General features: G+C 36.2%; 1 protein-coding gene across 5 annotated transcripts in view; it reads right to left on the bottom strand.

Moving 5' to 3' along the window:
- LOC132667229 (E3 SUMO-protein ligase ZNF451) overlaps positions 1-24,684 on the bottom strand; it is an 88,370-nt gene that overhangs the window by 38,689 nt on the left and 24,997 nt on the right. For 3 of the 5 annotated variants that reach the window (XM_078447032.2, XM_060615819.3, XM_078447033.2), the window contains 4 exons: positions 16,104-16,229; positions 10,809-10,920; positions 5,705-5,855; positions 4,339-4,465 (listed from right to left, as the gene is read on the bottom strand). In XM_078447032.2, the coding sequence (XP_078303158.2) occupies positions 4,339-4,465; positions 5,705-5,855; positions 10,809-10,920; positions 16,104-16,229 (516 nt within the window). Of the gene's footprint in view, positions 1-4,338; positions 4,466-5,704; positions 5,856-10,808; positions 10,921-13,950; positions 14,082-16,102; positions 16,230-24,684 lie in introns of those variants that run through there. The other 2 variants (XM_060615824.3, XR_013555658.2) reach the window with 2 other exon arrangements.

The following is a 24,684-nucleotide window of genomic DNA, read 5'->3' as shown; positions in this document are numbered from 1 at the left end:
AAATTAATGAAATTTGGAAAATACAAATGAGAGTATTAATTAAGGTTAAAATACCTATCCAGATTTACTAAAGAAAAAAGATAAATAATTTGCTCGCTAAAATAGACAAAACACTTACAGCCTGGAATAGGGAAACAGACTCTGAAAGAACTCTAGTTTCGAAAAAGGAAGAATACTAGTCACCAAGTGAAAACACCAAAAAAATTTATGGAACGCAGTCCTCTTGTATCATTTTTCTCTTCTCTCCTTAAACCTTTGTCACAATAGGAAGCCCTGTCATTTCTTTTTGTTTCACTTTAAGGTCTTTATTCTAAATGCCATTACCTAAGCAAAGCCTTTTTTCATCTCAAAGTTAAATTATTGCAAAAGTCACCTAAAGCAGTCTCCTTTCTACACCTATGAATCCACCTTGAACACTGCTACCATCCTAATACCACTCGATCTCTTTGGTATCCCTGAGAAAGAGAAGGAACTGGGTTCTAGAATTAAAAGTCCTTCTAACTCTAAAAGGTATAAAGCATTATTTTCATCATGTCACTGTCCTATTACAATAACCTCTTGCCAGTATTAAGGTTACCACTTGTGTTGGGAGTCCCCCAAATCATCCCCAGGTTTGATGGTTTGCTAGGATACACAGCACTCAGCATATAGTTGTATTCACAGCTATGATTCATTATAGGTTTTAAGCTATCAGGATATTTAATGTGGTATTGTTTTTAATAACAAAAAATGAAACAACTGATACATCTAAGAGGAAATTAAATGAACTATAATATATTCATACAGAAGAATACTATTCATTGACTTAAAGTGTATGCATCGATTCAACAAATGTTTAAGCACTCATGTTTACAACACACTGCTTTTCTCTTTTTTTAAGTTTATTTTTGAGAGAGAGAGAGAGAGCAAGCACGTGTGCATGCAAGGGGGCAGGGAGTGGGACAGAGAAAGAGGAAGAGAGAATCCCAAGCAGGCTCTACACTGTCAGCAAAGAGCTGGGGCATGAACTCACTAATCGTGAACTCATGACCTGAGCCAAATCAAGAATCAGACACTTAACCAACTGAGACACCTAGATGCTCCTAACACACTGATTTTCTTAATTACAGAAAAACTCACACACCTGATCTTCTATAAAAATATTTATAAGTGTTTTTGATGCAACTGTAAATCAGATTTTTTCTTAATTTCACTTTCTGCTGCTTCAGATTAGGGTATAGAATTGCAACAGATTTCTGTACGTTGATTTTGTATCCTGCTACCTTAATGAATTCATTTATTAGTTCTAGTAGTTTCTTGGAATCTTTAGGGTTTTCTATATATAGTATCATGTCACCTGCAAATACTGAAAGTTTTATTTCTTCCCTACCAGTGTGGATCTTTGTTATTTCTTTTTGTTATCCAACTGCTGTGGTTAGGACTTCCAGTACTATGCTGAATAAAAGTGGTGAGAGTGGACATTCTTGTCTTGTTCCTGACCTTAGGGGAAAAGCTCTGTTTTTCACCACTGAGTATGATGTTAGCTGTAGGTTTTTCACAAAAGGCCTTTTTTATGTTGAGGTTATGTTCCCTCTAGACCTACTTTGTTGAGGGATTTTATCATGAATGGATATTGTACTCTGTTAAATGCTTTTACTGTATCTATTGCAACGTTTTTTATCCTTTTTCTTATTGATATATCACATTGACTGTTTTGTGTGTACTGAACCTGCTGCACCAAAACCAATAAAATACCTAGGTATAAACTTAGCCAAAGACATGAAAGACCTATACTTTGAAAACCATACAACACTGATGAAAGAAATTCAAGATGATGAAAGAAATGGAAAGATGTTCTATGCTCATGAATAGGAAGAACATATATTGTTAAGATGTCTATACTACCCAAAGCAATCTACAAATTTAATGCAATCCCTATTAAAATACCAACGGCATTTTTCACAGAACTAGAATAATCATAAAATTTGTATTGAACCACAAATGACCCCGAATAGTCAAAGCAATCTTGAAAAAGAAAAACAAAACGGGAGGTAACACAATTCCAGACTTCAAGTTATATTACAAAGGTATAGTAATTGTAACAGTGGGGCACAGGCATAAAAATAGACATATTGATCAATGGAACAAAACAGAAAACCCAGAAATAAACCCACAATTATATGGTCAATTAATCTTTGACAAAGGAGAAATGAATAGCCAATGGGAAAAAGATAGTCTCTCAACAAATGGTGCTGGGAAAATTGGAGAGCAACATGGAGAAGAATGAAACTGGGGACACCTGGGTGGCTCAGTTGGTTAAGGGTCCAACTCTTGATTTCAGCTCAGGTCACGATCTCCCAGATCATGAGTTTGAGCCCTATGTCAGGCTCTGTCCTGACAATGTGGAGCCTGCTTGGGATTCTCTTTCTTCCTATCCCTCTATCTCTCTCAAAATAGATAAATAAACATTAAAAAAAAAATAGAATTAAAAAAAGGAAACGAAACTGGACCACTTTCTTTCACCATACACAAAAACAAACTAAAAATGGATCGAAGACCTAGATGTGAGACCTGAAACCATAAAAATCCTTGAGGAGAGTACAGGCAGTAATCTCTGACACTGGCCATAGCAAGAATTTTCTAGATATTTCTACCAAGGCCAGGGAAATAAAAGCAGAAATAAACTATTGGGGCTTCATCAAAATAAAAAGTTTCTGCACAGCAAAGGAAACAATCAACACAATTAAAAGGAAACCTACTAAATGGGAGAAGATATTTGCAAATGACATATCCGATAAAGGGTTAGTATCCAAAATATATAAAGAACTTATACAACTCAGTCAAAAAACAAATCGTCCAATTAAAAAATGGGCAGAAGACATGAACAGACATTTCTCCAAAGACATTCAGATGACCAACAGACACATGAAAAGATGCTCAACATCACTCATTATCAGAGAAATGCAAAGCAAAACTATAAGAGGTGATAATGAGATATCACCTCTTATCTGTCAGAATGGTTACAATCAAAAACAAAAGAAACAAGTATTGGCGAGGATGTGGAGAAAAAGGAACCCTTGTGCACTGTTGGTGGAAATGCAAACTGGTGCAGCCACTCTGGAAACAATATGGAGGTTCCTTAAAAAGTTAAAAAATAGAACTACTCTGTGATCCAGTAATCGCACCACTGGGTATTTACCCAAACACAAAAACACTAATTCAAAGTGATAATGCACCCATATATTTATAGCAGTATTATTTACAATAGTCCAAGTATCCATCGATTGATGAATGGATAAGGAAGATGTGGTGTATATATACACAAGGGAATAAAAAAGCTATAAAAAAGAATGAAATCTTGCCATCTGCAGAGAAAGACAAACACCCTATAAATTCACTCATAGGTATGATTAAGAAACAAAACATGAGCTAAGGGGAAAAAAGAGAGAGAGACACAAACCAAGAAACAGACTCTTAACTATAGAGAATAAACAGATGGTTACTAGAGGAGATGAGTGAAATAGGTGATAGGGATTGAAGAGTATACTTGTCATGATGAACACTGAGCATTCATAAAGTAAAAACTTAAGGGGCACCTGGGTGGCTCAGTTGGTTAAGTGTCCAACTTCGGCTCAGGTCATTATCTCATGGTTCTTAATTTCAAGCCCCACTTTGGGCTCCCTATTGTCAGCACACAGCTGGCTTTGGATCCTTTGTCCCACTCTCTTTTTTTGCCCCTCCCCCGCCTGTGCTCTCTCTAAACATTAAAAAAAATTTTTTTTAAATGAAAAAAAAATTTTCTCCACAGTGAACATATTGCACAAGTAACATTTTGTAACGTTAATAAGTCATTATAGATATATAACTTCAAATATAGTAAACACACACTACAGAATCATCTATTATACAGATTTGTGTATGCCACGAATCAACCTGTCTCCCTTGAGATTTAACACTTAATGAGAGTTACATAAAACAACCTTTTGTATACTAGATTTCTTAACACTAGCATTAATAAAGGAATTGTTATTTAATTTACTAGATGGCTCCAACATTTCAACAGGCAGTGAAAGGCAGCAGACTTAAGATTAAAGTTCTAGTTCTCATCATAAGCATCTTGAAGAATGTTAATTCCACAGAGCAACTCCATCAAAGGAAGGGCTTCGATGATAATCTTTAGGAGTGCTGGCTTTCAGTAATGAAGTTTACCTGTCCACAAAAATTTAATGTTCCAATCATTTTACTCTTGACCCTTATGTGCACTACTAGTGATTGCAGGCTTAAGAGCAGCAAGAAAACACTTGCATCGAATTCCATGGTTCTCTAGAAAAAATACCTACTCTTAGGACATCCTCTTACCTTAGCAAAAAGATGATCCCTATATTGCTGTTGAGTAACAAAATTTTTGTAACATACTACACAAGCAAAGGAATTGACGAATGGTCCATGTAGTGTAATTGTCGGATCACATGGAGAGTGATCAAACCTACTCAGCAAAAGAGAGGTAGCATTAGAAAAGTCCACATTTTAGGAGCCAAACTATGTTGCTTCATTTGTTAAGCATTTGCTTATTTGTTTACACACACATACACACAACACACTCAGAAATTTATACTTTTCTATTGAAATATTAAAAACGTTCTTCATGTTCAAGAAATATCAAATGACTCCTAAATGCCACACACAATCCCTTCAAACAGTGACCAACAGTTAGCTCAAGATTTCATAAAAGTATCCAAGATCCAATAAAACAGATTTAAGCATGTCTTGCCAAACTGGTACAATTCCAGTCTGAAAGTTATAGAGCCATCATCTTTTCCTTTTTGCCTTATTTGCCACAATATTTACTAATAGTTGTAAATGAATCAACAGAATTATAATCTCAAGATTTCTGGCACACACCTGTTTCCTAAAAATGGCTTTTAATCCTTTTAATGTTCACTTTAATCATTTAGTAAGTATGTGTCATTTTAAACTGCCTCAAAGACTTTTAAAAACTCTTTAGATATAGTATGCTACCTAGTTATTTATAGAATGCTGAAGACCGTACAAAAGGCTCTATAGGTAGGTTAATGCATAAGCAGGGTGAGACATCTAGAAATGAAAAAGGTTGCGAGACCCCAAATTCTCAATTTCCATCTTTAAACTATTAGAAGGAGAGATTATGAAGGTAGGAATGTTTTATACCTTTAATACTGCTTTTCCCTGATATTTACTTTCTCAAGCTCTACTATTAAAAAAATTCAGTAAGTTAATAAGATAGGTTTATAAATAGAATATTTATTATTAATTTTGCTACATTTGGTTTGCTTTTAACATTTCTTTTGTAATACCATATTAGCTTTCTTTAGGCTAAACCAAATATCTGTAAGTGCTTTGTGTCTCTTGAAATTTGCATTTATGGGCTGGCTTTATCTACAACGGATTCAACTGCATATCAATGTAAAAATCTGTTCAAAATTTTATGAGACATATTAGGATAAATACATACTTGAATGCTACAAGTCTTTAAAGAAAAGAATATAACTAGAGAAATCTGACTTTAGGCCTTCTAGAAAACCTAAGAAATATAAATTTAAAATAACTATCATAAGAGCATAAAACAATTTGTCTGGAATATAAAGCTATGGTTACAATGGCATGAGTGCATCATGCTTTCATTATATGAAATCACTTTGTAACACATTTGCTCTTCAGTATCCACTATTCTGAGTATCACACTCACCTTTTCAAATGTCCTAAGAGAAGGTGTCCATTATCAAATTCCTTGTTACAGTGCATTATGGGACATAAAATTGGTTTCCCAGACACCTGCATCTGGCCTCCTCTTCGGAATGAACTTTTTTTTCCAGAATTAATTGTGCCTGTTTTGAGTCCTGCATTATTGGAAATACAAATTCTTAAGTTCCTACTTCAGATATTTGTCCTTTGGACAGGTAACCAAAATTACGGCAAAATAATAAATACTATGAAATAGCATCAACTGGGTGATCCTAATTATAATTAAAAATTTCTTAGCTTTCTAATAAAACATATGATAACCTAAAAATAAATAGTTATTTGGGACAAATAAAGCTGTTAACATCTTTTTTTTTGTTTTTTAAAGATTTTATTTTTTTAAGTAATTTCTATACCCAATGTAGGGCTCAGACTTCCAACCGGAGATCAAGAGTCACATGCTCTATTGACTCAGCTAGCCAGGTGCCTTTTCTTTTTGTTTTTGAAATAGGTATAGGGATTAAGTTTGTTTGTATGTTTATTATTGCTACAGCCAGTGTGGGTCTTGAACTCAAGACCCTGAGATCAAGAGTCACATGCTCTGTTGACTGAGCCAGTCAGGAGTCCTGAATGCTGTTAACATCTTTAAGTAACATTCTCTGGGGGAAAAAACTCTATTTTCTTAAGTTCAACAGCCAAGAAATGTCAAACATTAAATACTGATTAGAAAAGCAGTTGCTGGGGCGCCTGGGTGGCGCAGTCGGTTAAGCGTCCGACTTCAGCCAGGTCACGATCTCGCGGTCTGTGAGTTCAAGCCCCGCGTCAGGCTCTGGGCTGATGGCTCGGAGCCTGGAGCCTGTTTCTGATTCTGTGTCTCCCTCTCTCTCTGCCCCTCCCCCGTTCATGCTCTGTCTCTCTCTGTCCCAAAAATAAATAAAAAACGTTGAAAAAAAAAAAAAAAAAAGAAAAGCAGTTGCTCCACAGACCCCTACCCTTCTTTCTCATTTATATAAACTGGCAAGATCTTCTAATTTTTTTTTTCTCTTTTAACGATCTTAAACACATTAGAAGATTTAGCTATATTATAAAAGATTGGGGTTCTCTGAAAATTATGTTAAAAAATACAACTGGGAGAGCGGGAAGAGTGGAGAGCTCAGGGAGGCAAGGAAAATAAGAGTGGTACTTTCTGAAGAAACCAGCCACTGAGCAATGAGTTCCAACCTGGATATCAAATAATGCAGATCTCAGTAATAAATTTACAGAACACAAAGCAGAGATTTACTTATTGTTACTACCTCTTTCCTTTCTATTTATTCTATTTTGTCCCTCTTCTTCTCCTTTCATGTAAAAAAAATTTTTTTTAAGTCTTATTTGAGAGACAGAGAGAGCGAGAAGAAAGTGCCAGTGGGGGAGGAACAGAGACACAGAGGGAGACACAGAATCCAAAGCAGGCTCTAGACTTCGAGCTGTAAGAACTGAGCCTGACACAGGACTTGAACTTAGGATATGAACTCAAGAACCATTCTTGAGATCATGACCTGAACCGAAGTTGGACACTTAACTGAGCCACCCAGCCACCCCTCTTTTTCTCCTTTCAAAGTTTGCCTATCACTAGTTTCTCTCTTTCTTTTTAAAGTAAACTCCATGCCCAAAGAAGAGCTGGAACTCACAACCCCAAGATCAAGAGTCACATGGCTCTACTGAATGAGCAAGCCAAGCACCCCTTTTCATCACTACTTTCTCTTAATTAATCTTCCTCTATCCTGATCCATTCTTCATCCCCTCTCTTTCTTTATAATCACACAACTCTTGTAGACTAATACCCCTGGCCAAATTTTGTTCCCAGGGAAATTCCGAATCATGATATATGATGGAAATTTTGTAGTCACACTGTATAAACCATGAAATGTAAAACTGCCAGGATTCTGACTGTATATCACATGATTATACACAGACGGTTTGATTATTGACTCCCTTTTATAATTATTTGTGGATTGTTTCAATACCTTGAATATTTCATACAATAGAAAACTAAGTTATTTATCTTTATGGCAGATTTAAAGATTTAAATAGAACTTAAAGATTTAAATAGAATGAATTATTCTTTTAACATCATCTAGTTTTAAGATCTAGTTTCAAGATTCTCCAAATGGTTATTATACAAACTTAAGGTTTCAACTGCTTTTCTGCTGTTTTAGTCCTCATGGGGGGAAGGCCTCCATTAAAAGCTGCCAAAATGCTTATCAATGTGTTCTGACAACATTGAACAGCATAGCATTAATCATATTTTAATCTTAAAGAGGCATTAAATGACAATGCATTTTTTTTATCCTTAATTTTCTGATGCAGTCGCAATTATGACAGTTTTTATTTACCGTCGATCCACATTCTAGATGTTGCTCCATTTTGATCTTTAACTAAATAAAGGCTCTGACTAAAAATAATAGCAGAAAACAATCTATTGAAAGAAAATAAGCTTTACCCATGGAAAGGCAAAAGACAGAATTTTTTTTTCAAAATACAGAAATTTAAACAACTCTTTTCCTTAAATAGTATAGACAGTGTTGTTTTTGGGGCGCCTGGGTGGCTCAGTCAGTTGAGCGTCCAACTTCGGCTCAGGTCATGATCTCACAGTCCGTGAGTTCGAGCCCCACGTCGGGCTCTGTGCTGACAGCTCAGAGCCTGGAGCCTGTTTCAGATTCTGTGTCTCCATCTCTCTCTGAACCCCCCGCCCCGTTCATGCTCTCTCTCTCTGTCTCAAAAATCAATAAAGGTTAAAAAACTTAAAAACAAAAAAAGAGAGAGTGTTGTTTTTAAGTTATGAAGTATTCAAATGTATACAAACTGGCCTAACTGTAAAGATCTATAAAAGATGAATTTCTAGTAGAGTAATTATAAATAAAGTACTTAAACTACTTCTAATCAAAGAACTGAATTACAAAGCTGGATACTTTGGAATAGATTGAACAAGTCCCTTAGTGCTACTTTAAAGTAGAATCTCACTTTCTGTAATTTAAGAAAACAATGACTCATCTCTGTTTCCCCAGCTATACCCTATCCAAATATCTCAGCACTTTCTAAAGATAATTTATGGAATAGCATCATACCAAATATAGTCAGTGCTGAAGCAGCTGTTCTAGAAATAGATCCCAAACTTTCGTTTTATAGTATTTTTGTAGGGAGCAAGCAAAAAAATAAAACAATCATATAAAAAGAGTATAACTAAAGACCTTAAATCCACACTTAAGCTCATCAGCCACCAATGAATCAGGTGTGACCTAAAGATATATACAATAACAAGTCTTACCAAGACATGAAGACACAGTTAAATGACTCATTTGTTCCCCCCTGACCTGTTCCGACAGATCCATAAACAGATGCTCATGAATTCATTTTACAAGAAATTAAAATATTGTGCCAACCTGGAGGCTAGGGGTATGCCTAAAGGGGCATATTACCAGGCCAACTAGCATTCTAGACAGGACTTGAAGGTGTTAGATTCACATGAGATAAACTATTTTTAGAAGACATCTTATAGATGAAATAGTCCATTTCTCTATCAAAAATACCTAGGAATCTTTCCAAAACTATAGATGTCCTAGAATTATCTCTGGAGATGAAGCCAAGGTATGTATTTAAAAGCTCCCAGGTGACTCTGATGTAGCTAAGGGGAAACCAGTGAACTAAAGTCATTAACTTGCACTAAGAACAGAATGCTTATCAAGAGGAAGTTTTTATTATTCGAAGCCTTACAAAGAACAACCCAAGGGGCAAAATCATTTACCACAATTCCTAAGTATCTTTTGCTAAAGCAGGTCTGGAATGCCAAACAATTCTTTTGTTTAGTTGAATGACAGTCACATTTGGAACTCAAGTCCTAGGCTTCTTTTCTGCATTCATATGCAAATGATTATAGCCTGCTTTGGCTAATATTCAACCAGCATTTATTATCTCTATGCTGAGCATTCTTTTTAGGCACTCACACAAAAAAGAATTATAAACCTTGGTCTTTGTCCCCAAAGAGTGTGGAGTCTGACAAAGACAGACGTGCAAACATTTCAATTCAACATAACAGGGTAAAAACCGCACTAGAGAACTTTGGAATTATCTCATCAGTGGTAATCTGATTCAAAGAAAACCCCTCTGAAAACAACTTCAGAATAACAAGATATCTAGGTTCAAGTTGAGTACTGCATGCAGTTATTTCTTTTGTTTGTTTGTTTATTTATGTTTAGAGACACACACACACACCCACACACACACAGTGAGAGGTGGGGAGGGGCAGAGAGAGAGAATCCCAGGCAGGCTCCACAGTGTCAGCACAGTGTCCAATGTGGGGCTCGAACTCAAGAAACCGTGAGATGACCTGACCAGAGATAAAGAGTCAGATGCTCAACCAACTAAGCCACCCAGGCACCCCTGCATGCGCAGATATTTCTAATGGCTTTTTCAATGAAATCTTCTGTGGATTATATCCACAGCTAAGATTTCTGTGGATATCCCAAGCGTTTAAAAGGCTCACTGTTTTGTCTACAAGACAGGCTAGAAAAGCTGCCATGGTGTGAATGTCCCACTGGCTCTTAAAGATTCCATCAAATTATCTGTTGGGGGGAAAATGTTCCATAGTGACTCTTTCAGGAACCTAAGGTCTGCAAAGAGTTAGTGAAGAAGCTACCCAATGCTTTAGATGAGACTCTCATGTGGACACTTCCTTCCAAATATCTATACAGGCTGCATTGATGAATAAATAAATAAACATGAACTTTTTAGATCTCAGCTTAAAATCCATTTCATTAGAGAAGCCTTTCCTGACCCCAAATAATCCATTAAAAATCCTCCCAAAACACATGCACTATTCCATGTAACAACTATAAAATAACACGAATAAATACATGAGCAGTATCTAATGAGATCAAGGATGGCCTATTATAATCAAAATACACGTTTGCCAATGTAGAAAGACAAGTGGTAAAGTAGGCCATTATTAATTACTGAAACTAAATTTCAATACTTTATACACTTACTAGCAACTGAATAATACAGACATAATGCATTAAGGCTTTAGGGAAACTCAGTAACCTCAGTGTTCCACTCTGATCACTAAAGAATACCTGGCATTTTTAGCCACTGGTCCACACACAGTCTTGCTGCTTCTGTATCAGAATGTCCTCGAATAAATTCCAATTCCTGTAACCCATGAGCATGCTGAAAATCGATTTTTTCCTAAAGATATTAAGAAGAAAATTAATTAACCTATGATTACTAACCTGGTTTCCTTAAGAAAAAGATTTTAACATACTAGTGATCAGAAAATACTGATTATCCTTTGTCCCTGTAACTCCACATCTGGACATCTATCCCAAAGAGAAAAGTCAAAACAAAGGTTCATGCTCTAAGATACTGATTCCAATGTTATCTGTATTTGCACAAAGTTTGCTACAATCTACATCTCCAACAATGGGTACTGTTTAATTATGTATATATATCTCGTGAAAGTCAATTAGAAACATTAATCAAACTTTTTCAGTGAAGTAGGAATGTATTTTTGTATCAAGTAGGTCACCAAATAGTATTAAACAAATGAGGCCAAATATAAATAAATATTAATTTCAAGCTATATGTAACTACATCTGCTGCAGAGGGGGAACAAACGCTGAAAGTAAATATACAAAATGTCAATGACTATCTCTGGGAATGGAAATATGAATGGTTATTTTAATTTTTAAACCAGTATACATTCTTTTCAAATTTTCCACATATGTTCTGAAGTATACAGAAGCCTATTCAATATTTGTTCAGTGAATAGTATTAATAAGAGCAGATATTCATTAGTACTGAGTATGTGCCAGTATAAAGCATTTATTACCATCTAGATCCACAATTAGCAAACTTTTTTCATAAAGGGCCGGACCAGTAAATATTTTTAGGTTTTGCAGACCATACAGCCCCTACTGCAACTACTCAACTCTGCATGAAAGCAGCCATAGAGATCATGTAAACAAATGGGGATTGCTATGTCCCAACAAAATCTTATTTACAAAAAAAGGTGGCAGGCCAGGACCAACCATGAAATTAGACTTGTGCTTTCGACTGTTAGTTTCTAACTCTTCCTGTATATTACCTGTAAATCTTTTGCATACTGTCTGATCATGCTATATCTAACAATTAACACTTATTGATGACTTATCATGCCATTATTCTAAAAGCATTTTAGATTTTTCACAATAAATTTGTGAGACAGGTACTATTACTGTTTGCATTTTATGATGGGAAAACTGAGGTACACAGAAAGGTCAAATAAATTGCCCAAGGATAAATAACAATGACAGGATTTAAACTCTCACAATTTGATTCTAGAATCCATGCACTTAACTAGTATACCATACTGCATCTCAACAAAGTTGTTCTTAAAAAGAAATCACAAAGTCACAAATGCTAGATTTGTAAGAGACAGGCCAGAATAATCAATGGCCTAGTTAGCAATACAACAAGATCTTCTATCAAAAAGTAGAGGAACAGGGAGATTCAAGATTTAAATCTGAAAAAAATCTTCTATACAACATTGTTCAAAGTACAGCCATACGATACTAATTCTGAAAGATGTTAACAAGCATTATATAGAGATTTAAAAAATTCCCTATAATCAAATTAAGTATAGAAGCAATGGTTTTAATACAAAATTTAAAAGTCTCCTTTAGTGCAGGACTTCCAAAGCCTTCAAGCGTCAATGTTTGTGTGATTTTCCACACAGAAAATATGCAGTATCTCAAGAAATTATCAAATATTTTTTTTCCAAAGTATATCCTGATCCTGCAGTATTAGTGTTCTGAGTAATACGTTATGGAAAACAAAGCTAGTTTATCCAAAGAAGCAATATGGTAAGCCTCCGGTAGACTCCAAAGACGTTTTCTAATGTACAAAATTAAACTACTTATCATAGTTCCTTACAAAAATCTATCACAATAAAAACTCTTAGATTAAGATCAAGTACAACTACATGCCAGCCAACAGCCTATTTATTTTAAATTGTCAAAATTTAAAAATAAACAGATTTTTAAAAAGTTCTGACATTTTTTATAACAGAATTTGAACTCTCTGGTGATAGTCAATGCTCAAAAAACACTTGTTGGCTGAAGTCATCCCCAAATTAGCCACTACTTTTCCTTTGTCATGAAGCTTCTTCCACAAACTTTAGGGTTATACCCCTTTTTGTAAGTCATCTTAACTCTTACAGTATAGCCACAAGCAAAGCTGGTAGCTGGTCAACTAGTCAACACAACATTATCTCTGAAAGTAATTTATCTAGTGAAGATTTTGAAGTTTATTTACTTTGAGAGAGCATGAGAGCACAGGTGTTTGCACACAAGTAGGAGAGGAGAAGAGAGAACAAGAGAGAAAATCCTAAGCAAGCCCTGCGCTATTAGCACAGAGCTCCATGTGGGCCGTGAACCCATGAACCATGAGATCATGAACAGAGCTGAAACCAAAAATGGGACGCTTAATCGACTGAGCCACTGAGGTGCCCCAAGATTTTTTAAAATTTCTTTTTAAGTAGGCTCCACACCCAAAGTGGGGCTTGAACTCATGACCCTGAGATCAAGAGTTGCACACTCTACTGACTGACACAGCCAGGTACCCCATATGCAGTGAAGGTTTTAATGAATTTTCTTTTTTTCTATAAAACCACTCCATCACAAAAGATGAACAATTCACCTTAATAGTAAAACATCAATAATTCACAAAGGCCTAAGAATAGTTGGAAGATATTTTCTACTATATCTAGCTTTAGTCAGAGTTATCATCCACTAAAACTCCTCAACAGTTATTTTTATTTTCGTTTCATTATCTTCCTTTCTGGGTAGTTTATTTTTGTTTTCTGTCATCTAGTTAAAACAAAAAAAGTTATCTACACAGGAAACCAAATTTTAAAAAATCATGAATGGATAGCAAGCAGTGAACTAAAGCATCTGTGTTACTTTCTCCCTTAGAAAATGAAATCTTAGGGGCACCTGGGTGGCTCAGGTGGTTAAGCTTCGACTTTGGCTCAGGTCATGATCTCACGGTTCGCGGGTTTGAGCCCCATGTCCAGCTGTGTGCTGACAGCTCAGAGCCTAGAGTCTGCTTTGAAATCTCTGTGTCCCTCTCTCTCTCTCTGCCCTCCCCCACTCTCGCTCTGTCTCTCTCTCAAAAATAAACAAACATAAAAAAAAGAAAGAAAGAAAGAAAAAAAAGGAAAATGAAATCTCGGGGCACCTGGGGCTCAGTCGGTTAAGCGTCTGACTCTTGATTTTGGCTCAGGTCATGATCTCACGGTTGGTGGGTTTGAGCTCCATGTTGGCTCCGTGCTAGAGCCTGCTTGGGATTCTCTCTGCCTCCCCCTCCCCAAAATAAATAAACTTGGAAAAAAAAAAAAGAAATCTTAAGAAGAAAGAAATTTAGATACATTTATTCTTCACAACTGATTAAACAAGAATTTCACAATTTCAAGAAGTTCATTCAATGCTGAGGTAAAGTCTTTAATAGAATAAATCAGCATTTATATGAGTAGAAGCTAAAACCACCCTTGAGAAAAGCACCAATTATCATAGTGCCTATAAGATTCTGAACTCTTCACAGACGCTTTATTATTCATATGGGAACACTGCCTGGGAAAAGAAGCTAGCATCATTCAGGAAATCTGTGGAAAAGGACAGCTTGCAAATCACCTCTCTCTCAAGATTTTCCCCATGACCCATAAACAATACATTTAACATAGTTTTGGGGAAAAATAATCTTCCTTAAAATTGATTATTATTTCTGCCAGGAAAGAAATGATCCTATTTTTTTTTTTTTATATCTCTATGCATTAAACATTTTAAACATACAACTAGAATACTATGCACTAGTTTAATTGGTATTACATTATGAAGTAAAAGTCCCCAAACAAATCTATTTCTAAATGTAAAGAATATTAATTTATTCTATACCAAATTAGGAGATACTAAAACAGAGGCTATAGAAATATGCAAATTCCTTTAAGATAACCAATGGACAAGCAATCAAAACACAGATGTTAAAATTATAAAGTCCTAGTGCTTATCCCAACCTGGGAGATCATCTCCGACTCTATCCCTACCAAATTAAAGTACAAAGTCTATAAAAGATAAGTGACCTGCTGAAACCTAAACAAGCAGCTGGCAGTGCCATGATTTCAATTTCTTTCTTTTTTTGTTTTTTTTAAAGTAAGCTTTACATCCAATATGGGACTTGAACTCATGACTCTGAAATCAAGAGTTGCATGTTGTAGGAGTGCTTCGGTGGTTCAGTTGGTTAAGGGCCTGACTCCTGATTTCAGCTCAGGTCACAATCTTACAGTTGTGAGATGTAGCCCCACATTAGGCTCTGTGCTGAGCATGGAGCCTGTTTAAGATTCTTTCTCTTGCTTTCCCTCTGCCCTTTTCCCTTACATATGTGTGCTCTGTCACTCTCTCTCAAAAAAAAAAAAAAAAAAAAAAGAGTTGCATGTTATACTGACTGAGCCAACCAGGCACCCCTCAATTTCCATTGCCAAAGTCCTAGTATGAAGCTTTATTTACCCAACTCATCAACTTTCTACTCCTAACAGACATTTGTCAGCCCTGAGGGATTCTTTTTTAATTTTTATTAAAAAAAAAAAAAAAAAAAAAAAAAAAAATTTTTTTTTTTTTTTTTTTTTTAAAGTAAATTCTACCCTCAACGTGGAGCTCAAACTCATGATGCTCACATCAGGAGTCACATGTTCCATCGACTGAGCCAGCTAGGTGCCTCAGTATTGAGGGATTCTTTAAGTAATTCATCCAGGGCCTTCTAAAGCAAGTGAAGAAAAAGATTTACATCATTAGATATTCTAAATTAGGCTTCATTTTCCACATAGCAGCTTTTTGACAAACCTGATTCAAAATTCCTTCCTTTTAGTAATAGATTTAATCTGAAGGGACAGGCTCAAGTTTGAGAAAGTGGTCTGATTCTATTTAGTAGAAAAACCTTTCTTTTAATAGCTTTCTAATAACCTTTCTTTTAACAGCTTATGTCTATGAAAGCACCAATAAACTCTTTTCACCCTTGTGATATAGTAATCAGAAACCCTTAATTGCTTATCTGCTGTAAGAAATCCCATGATTTTTAATTCCCAAAAATAAAGCCCAGTCAATTTTTTCTCCTGTATACAGAATATGTATACATATACTGTATATGATCAGAATCTAACAAACTAAAGACAGAGATATAAAAAGTTATTATGAATTACTACTAAATTAATGAGCTATCTAGAGTCCATACTGAACTGGATTCAATTACACATTTTTTGATGACAAGTTTCTCTTTACAATTGTATTCTAAACAATTCTATAATTTGGTAAAACACCAACTAAAAAACACCAACCACATACCCTGAATGCTCTATTCTTCTCCTCTTTCTGCTGTTTCTCCACTTCGACGTGGCGGGCTAGACGAGCCAGAGTTAAAGCAACTTTATCCTTCTGATGGTCAATATAGTCTTTATGCTTAACATTATCCTATAATTGAAAAAAACATTTTCATTTTTTTTTAACTAACAAAACAAGCCTTGGGATAACGAATCCATTTACCAAAGCATTATTGTACTAAAGAACCATTTACCTTTTTTTGTAGTTTATTTCTTTAAGTAATCCCTACATGCAACATGGTGCTCAAATTCATGACTCTGCGATCAAGAGTCACATGCTCTTCTGAGTGAACCAGCCAGGCACTCAAGAACAATTTACTTTTATCATCAGCAAATTTCTAAGAACATGTCTTGTGTATTCTGTATTTCATGTAGTATTTTATAGGTCAATTATCCACCAACATCTTTCATTTTCTAAAAGTTAGATAAACTAGCTTCTAAGGACAATTTATCATCTTTATTTACTTTATAATCATCTGGATATTGAAGAGTTTGGTGTTGCTTTGTTCTTCTGATCTATAAGGTAATGCCATTAAGCCATTAGTCTACCTCTAAAAGGTCTAACAGTACAAACGTCCTTGATTCTGGCTTTTCAGCAATGCCAGAACAATATTTATTTAAGAGAAATTATTGATTAAAAAAATAGATCTAACTTCCAGTTTCCAGTCCAACATGTAAGGAGCTTATAAGCTACCACTTCATTCTGTTGAGTAAAAAGCTGAAAAAACCAAAAGTGAACAACTCTTCTTACATCCACCAGAGAAGTGAGGTCACAGTATAAATTGGTGCTCCAAAAAAGACAGGGGGCAAATACAGAGAATCCCAAGTAAATGGAGCAAAAACCCATGAGTGGAAACCTCAGCAGGAAGCAATAAAGGCAAAAAACCTCAACTGTAACTGATGGATTGCGAGAGGCTCAGTGGGATAAGTCTAAGAGTTAACAACTGCAGGATGACCCAGTCATGGAGAGCCCTCACACTTTTGTGAGTTTACCTCCAAGGAGTTCTACCAGGTTCTCACAGTAAACACTGGAGAAAAATCCCTTCATGCTTCCAGCAGGGGGAGAGGAAAAGTAAACATTTTGAAATATGCCAGAGCATTCTGTTCTTAACAAGGTCTGCCCTCACCAACAACTATTTTACCAGAAGGTAACCTTGTAGGAATTTTATCAGAACCTAACCAACCTGGGAAAATGGAAAGACCCAATCTAGCTCCATTTAGCCTTCCACATGAGGGAAAGGGAAATACCCAATTTCAGGCCACACTAGCCATCCTTCCCGATTGAAAGAAGGGAATGAGAAGCAGGGCTGAAGGTCACAGTCCAGGGGCACAAGCTCAACAAGACAGAGACTTAATCACAGGACTATACAGTGCTACCACGCCCCATTCTTTACTATCACATTATAAAGGCCCATTTACCACAGTTCCTTTTACCTAACACATCTTATCTACCTTTCCACCGAAAATTATAAGGAACACTAAAAAGCAAAAAACACAGTTTGAAGAGCCAGAGCAAGCACAGAAAGGCAGACACGGCAAGGATGTTAGAATGATCAGATCAGGAATTCAAAACAACTATGATTAACAACATGAAAGAACAGATGCGTAATGTAAGTAAGAGAGAGAAATCCTAAGAAAGAATCAAAAAGAAATGGTAGAGATCAAATACACTATAAGAGAAATGAAGAATGCCTTTGACAGTGCCCTTAGTAGACTGTACACTGCCGAGGAAAGAATCTCTGTGCTTGAGAATACAGCCACAGAAACTCCCAAAACTAAAAAACAAAACAAAGACTGAAAAAAACACAAAATGGAATATCCAAGAATTGTTACAAAAGATGTTACACATAAAAAAAATACGAGAGAGAAAGAACAGAAACCTTTATGCAATGACTAAAAATTTCCCCCAATCAATGCCAGACAAACCATAAATCAAGAAATAAAATCCTCTTTGTTCACAGATGACATGATCTTTCTTAAAGAACAACATGCAGGGGCACCTGAGTGGCTCAGTAGGTTAAGCGTCTGACTTTTGATTTTGGCTCAGGTCATGATTTCCCAGTTTCAGAAGTTTGAGCCCTGTATCGGGCTTGGTGCTGCTGGTGTGGTGCCTGCTTGGGATACTCTCTTTTTCCTAATCTCTCTGCCCCTCCCTGCTAGTGCTCTCTCTCAAAATAAATAATTAAAAAAAATAAAAAAATGAACACGCAAATATATAGTAGTTAGAGGCGAAGTAACCTGTGTAATTAGATATTTGTAGCAGCTTTATTCATAAATGCCAAAACTTGGAAGCAACCAATATGTGTTTTAGTAGGTGAATGGATAAACTGTGGAACATCCAGATGATAGAATATCAGTGCTGAAAGGAAATGAGTCGACAAATAAACAAACAAAAAAAGCCATCAGTTTATGAAAGGACATGGAGATTTAAATACATATTACTAAATGAAAGGAGCCGATCTGAAAAGGCTATACATAGTGTATGATTCCAACTATACGACATTCTGGAAAAGGCAAAACTATGGTGATAGTAAAAAAGATCGGTGGTTGCCCAGGGTTGAGGAGAGGGGAGGATGAGCTGGCAGAGTACAGATTTGCAGGGCAGTAAAATTATTCTGTATGATACTATAAAGGGGACACCTGTTATCACAAATTTTTATAAACTCACAGAATGTACGTTAACAGTGAGCCCTAATGTAAACTATGAACTTAAGTGACAATGATGTGTCACTCTAGGTTCACTCACTATAACAAATGTATCATTATGCTGGGGGATGTTGATAATGAGGGAAGCTGTACATGTGCAGGGGCAGGAAGTATACAGGAAATCTCTGTCTATCTTCCTCCCAGTTTTGCTGTAAACCTAAAACTTCCCCCCAAAATAAAGTCTATTAAATTTTTTTTCTACTAGAAAGACTGGGTTACTCTGTATCACTCTGTAGGCAAATCAGTCATTTATGTGCAACCCAAATTTTATATACAGTGGGATAGAGTTGCATCATCAACCATGTCAAACACCAAGTGTGACTTTCCAAGTACACAAAAGTTACACTGGAGTATACATAAGAAGGTCAAAATGGTATTTTCAATATGAAGCTGCATCCTTGCAACAAGGAATGCTCACAGAATCACTTTGGGTACAAGTAGTTCCAGCTGACTTCTGACCACTTGGCCAGCCTACATATACCCTTGTACCAGGTAATAGATGACATTCTCCTAACTTCACCAAAATATTCTTTTACAAGGCATAGAACAATGCAGCTTATTAGAAAAAGAGTCACAAAAATCTTTATCAGAGCTCTGATCCTTTAGTAAAGACATATTTACCTGTCTTAAAAACAAAAATTTACTCTTTGGGAAGACAAAAATAATATTTCTTTATTTAAAATGTAAATACTACCTTGAGAAGGAAATCTAGAGTAGATTCTAAAAGAATTTTTTAATTTAAGGAAGTTAATGATAATCAAACATGGGCCTAGAGTATGTTAGTTTTCCTAACAGATACACTTTTTAGGTTTTAAACTCTAGTAAAAGTTGTGCTTGGAAGGTTAAGTAAACTAAGGTCACATGAACACAAGGTAGACAAGGTATAAATTAGGGTTTACCTATAAAAATATGTTGTTGGATCACAATTCTGGGGACAGAAAGAAGGCCATGTTCTGGATTAAGGTAATTTTAATGCAGGAAGAGCTACCCTTGAATTGATGGTTCACTATCATTTTACTTTTTCCTAGGCCACTACAAAATAACCATTCTGAAATACTTCTGAGGTTATACTCATTCAGGAAGATTTTACATAATATTTATTCTTCTTAAAGTTTCCTTTAAAGCACAATTAAGGATTCTCTGCTTTACATTATAAATTATAAATACACTCTCGGGGCACCTCGGTGGCTGAGTTGGTTTAAGCATCTGACTCTTGGTTTCAGCTCAGGTCATGATCTCATGATTTGTGAGTTCAAGCCCTGATCTGGCTCCACATTAACAGTGTGGAGCCTGCTTGAGATCTCTCCTCTCTCTCTGGCCCTCCCCTGCTTGTGTGCTACCTCAAAATAAATAAATAAATAAACTTAAAAAAATTTTTGAACATATGTTGGGCAGAAAACTAGCTGAAAATTAAAGTCTGAAACAGATTATATATCCAACTGGAAAAATTTTTAGTAATCCATTAGTCACAAAATATAGGTAAGAATTTTACTCCATTCAAACTATACTCATAAGCTAGGAAGATAAATTGTTTAGTACCTTTAATCAGCACTTATACATTTGTTTAGATCTCTTCAACCTCATTCTAAAGTTAGTCTCTAGTCCTAGAACATTACCTTTTGGAGAACAAATAAAGACTGTTGGTATTATTGTTTGCTAAAATTATTTTTCCTATATTTAGTTATCAGTAGCCTACGTTAACACTTAATGAACTAGCTGACGATATCAATCAAAAGATTACTTCTGTGATTCCCAGCTAACTCTGATCTGTTTATTTAATCTTTCATGACTTTGAAGGACTCAAAAGACCTAACAGCTCTGATACTGAAAACAAAAGACATTTGAGTTTATTTTCCTTCTTTTCCTCAAAGGGGAAAGTTTCTATTTTCTTCTTAAAAATAAAAAAAAACAAACCCCAAGCCCCAAAAACCCCACCTCTGGCTACCTATATTGAAAGCACATAAGTAGATATGAAAGACAATCTGCTAGGAGTAGCTAAAAAGGAATGAATGGCAGCCAGAGAAAGAGTGAACTTCAACTTTGAGACTTCTGCCATTTAAAATGACAAAAATTAGGGGCGCCTGGGTGGCTCAGTCGGTTAAGCGTCCTACTTCGGCTCAGGTCACGATCTCGCGGTATGTGAGTTCGAGCCCTGCGTCGGGCTCTGTGCTGACTGCTCAGAGCCTGGAGCCTGTTTCAGATTCTGTGTCTCCCTCTCTCTCTGACCCTCCCCCGTTCGTGCTCTGTCTCTCTCTGTCTCAAAAATAAATAAACGTTAAAAAAAAAAAAATTTTTTTTAAATGACAAAAATTAATTATATGAGGCAGGGGATGATACTCATATATTTTTCCATCACAACTTAGGTTTCGGGATCACGGTTGCTGGTTTAAGCCAGGCATGAGTAATGGGTTATTTATGAACACACACTCACTCTAGGAAGCCAAATCCTTTGAATTTCCATTTTTAGGGGTTCAAGATGAGGGGCAGCCTCTAGATCTTACTGAATTACATACTTCTATGGTTCTGGGAAAACACACATGCACTGGAAAACCAGAGATGACTGATATTAAAACACATACTAGGGATTTTGCCTATTAGGTCGCAGAAGACCTTATTTTGCACAAAAATAGAACAGGTAATTCAAAGAATCAATATGTTCGGAAATATATTTTAACTTATCAGAAAGAAGCAAGGGGAAAAAAAACTTACTGCAGGCCACCTTGTTACTGATTCAAAAGCAGAATCAAAACTATAGTGTTATTTGTCAGGAACATGGGCAGAAAGTGAACTCATTTCAGGATAGACGAAAGTGTATTAAATGTTTCTGTAGAATTAAGATGAAAAGGGGCCACTATATTCTTAGGTGTGGGAGTCTCCACCATTCCATTAGTGACAAAATACTGAATTGTTATTTAACGTGAAGTCACAAAATTCTAGGAGTGTTCTTCTTAGGCCAGATTTGCCAATCTTCCCCAAAGCCTGTAGTATTAATAAGCATTTAGGTCCTTAGAGTTTCTCTATGGTCTGACTTTCAGATAGGTAAATTCTCAAGCTAGAAATGGAATTGGCTCTCAAAGGTAAGAATGGTAAGAATAAAGACACAGAGAGGATGATGCCACATGAAGAGACTAAGTCACACAGGGAGAATGTCATGGGAGACAGAGGCAGCAACAGGAGTGACAAAACTACAAGCCAGGGACTGCTGGCCACCGTTAGAAGTGAGGAGAGAGGTGAGGACCCTTCCCTAGAGTGGTCAGAGAGTGCTTGGTCTGGCCAAACTTGGACTTCTAGTCTCCAGAACTGTAAGAGAATAAATTTCTGTTGTTTTAAGCCAAAAAGAAAAAACAAAAAGAATAAAATGTTAGCAGCTATAGGATCTTCAGAGCCATCTTTCTTGAAGCACTTGCTGTGCTCACCCTGGATTAACTTCCATATTAGAAACTATTAAAGAATACTACTGAGTCCAGGGTTACAGCAAATAATCTGCAAGAAAATGCTACCCACTCAGTTATTTTTTGGGAGAAGAATATGACGGTCTCAAGAGATACACTGGGGAGGGGGAGAGTCTGTTTGCCTCTATTTTAGATCATTCTCTGCATCGGTTTTTCTTCCATACCCTCTCCTCTCCCATTGCGGAAGTTGTGTGGGGTTTTCATAGAATTAAGAAGAAAGTTGTCAAGTCAGAAAATGTTAAAAGGCATATCCTAGTTCAGGGACCATGGAAAAAAATTTATGAAGAATATTGTTTGTTTTTTAACTGGGAACCAGAGGTATGGTTAAAATCCCAGTCTGACACACACAAAAAAATCTGTGGGTGATCAGGAGTCAGAAGGTTACAAAATAAGGGACACACTGGGTACAGGAAGAAAAGCTGTTCCAGAACCTCAGAAGCCAGGCTAATATGGCCTCTCTCTGTGATCCTGTTTCTGCTCACCCTGGACACTATGAACTCCTTATATCCTCTGGTATATTCTTTACATTTTTATCTAAGACTTGGGTTTTATACAAAGCAAATTTGAGTTGTGTCCTAGAAATGGCAGTCAGATTAAGAATACGGGTTAAATCTGAGTACACATATCCATGAAAGTTAAGCACAGACAGGCACACCTCATTTTATTGTGCTTCGTAGATACAACGTTTACAAATTGAAGGTTTGTGGCAGCCCTGCATCCGGTAAGTCTATCAATGTGATTTTCCCAACAGTATTTGCTCACTTTATGCCTGTCACATTCTGGTAATTCTTGCAAAATTTCAAAATTTTTCACTATTGTATTTGTTATGCCAATCTGTGATCTTTGATGTTACTACTATAATTGTTTTGGGGTGCCATGAACTACACATAAAGATTGCGTAAACGTTGTCTGACTGCTCCACTGACTGGCCATTCCCTTGTCGCTTTCTCTTTCCTTAGGCCTACTCCCTGAGACCTAAATATTGAAATTAGGCCAATTAATAACCTGATGATAGCCACTAAGTGTCCAGATGCAAGGAGGAGTTGCACAATTTATCACTTTAATAGCTAGAAATGATTAAGCTCTGTGAGGAAAGCATACTGAAAACCATGATAGGCTGAAAGCTTGGCCTCTTGGACCAAAAAGGCAAGTTGTGAATGCAAAGGACAAGTTCTTAAAGGAAATTAAAAGTACTACTCTAGTGAACAAACAAATGATAGGAAAACAAAACAGCCTTATTGCTGATATGAAGACAGTTTTAGTGGTATGGACAGATCAAAGCAACCATAACAAAGTAACCATAACATTCCCTTAAGCCAAAACCCAATCCAGAGCAAAGCCCTAACTCTCTTCAATTCTGTGAAGGGTTAAGTGAGGAAAAAGAAAAGCTAGTTTGAAGCTAGTTGATTCACAAGGCTTAAGAAAAGCTGTCTCAGTGAACATCGAAGTGCAAGGGGAAGCAGCAGGTGGCTACACTAAGCCACAGCTTTTCAATGTGGATGAAATAGCCTTCTATTGGAAGGAGATAATATCTAGCACTTTCATAGCTAGAGAGAAGTCAATGCATGGCTTCAAAGCTTCCAAGGACAGGCTGACTCTCGTTAGGGGCTAATGAAGCTGGTGACTTTAAGTTGGAATCAACGCTCATTGACCATTCTAAAATCCTAAGGTCCTTAAGAACTATGCTAAGTTTACTCTGCCTGTGCTTTATAAATGGAATAAGGCCAGGATGATAGCACATCTGTTTACATCATGGTTTACTGAATTTAAGCATACTGTTGAGACCTACTGCTGAAAAAGAACTCCTTTAAAATATTACTGCTCACTGACAATGCACCTGGTCATCCAAGAGCTCTGTTGGAGATACACAGTGAGATTCATGTTGTTTTTATGCCTGCTAACACAACACACATTCTATAGCCCATGGATTGAGGAAGAACTTCAACTCGCAAGTCTTATTATTATTTAAGAAATTTATTCTGTAAGGCTATAGTTCCATACATAGTGATTCCTCTGAGAGATCTGGGCAAAGAAAATTGAAAACCTTCCGGAAAGATTTACCATTCTAGTGGCCATTAAGAACATTTGTGATTCATGGGAAGAAGTCAAAATATCAATATTAAGAGGAGTTTAGAAGAAATGGATTCCAACCCTCTTGGAGGACATTAAGGGGTTCAAGACTTCCGGGAAAAAGGAAGGAAGTGCAGATGTGGTGGAAATAGCAAGAGAACCGGAATTAGCAGAAGTAGAGCCTGAGGATGTGACTCAATTTCTGTAATTTCATGATAAAACTTGAATAGATGAGGAGCTCCTTATCAATGAGCAAAGAGATTTCCTGAAATAGAATCTACTCTTGTGAGGATGCTGTGAAGACTGTTGAAATGACAA

Source organism: Panthera onca, chromosome B2, assembly GCF_046562875.1.
Source record: "Panthera onca isolate mPanOnc1 chromosome B2, mPanOnc1 haplotype 2, whole genome shotgun sequence".
NCBI lineage: Eukaryota > Metazoa > Chordata > Mammalia > Carnivora > Felidae > Panthera > Panthera onca.
This window is presented reverse-complemented; position numbering and strand designations above follow the sequence as displayed.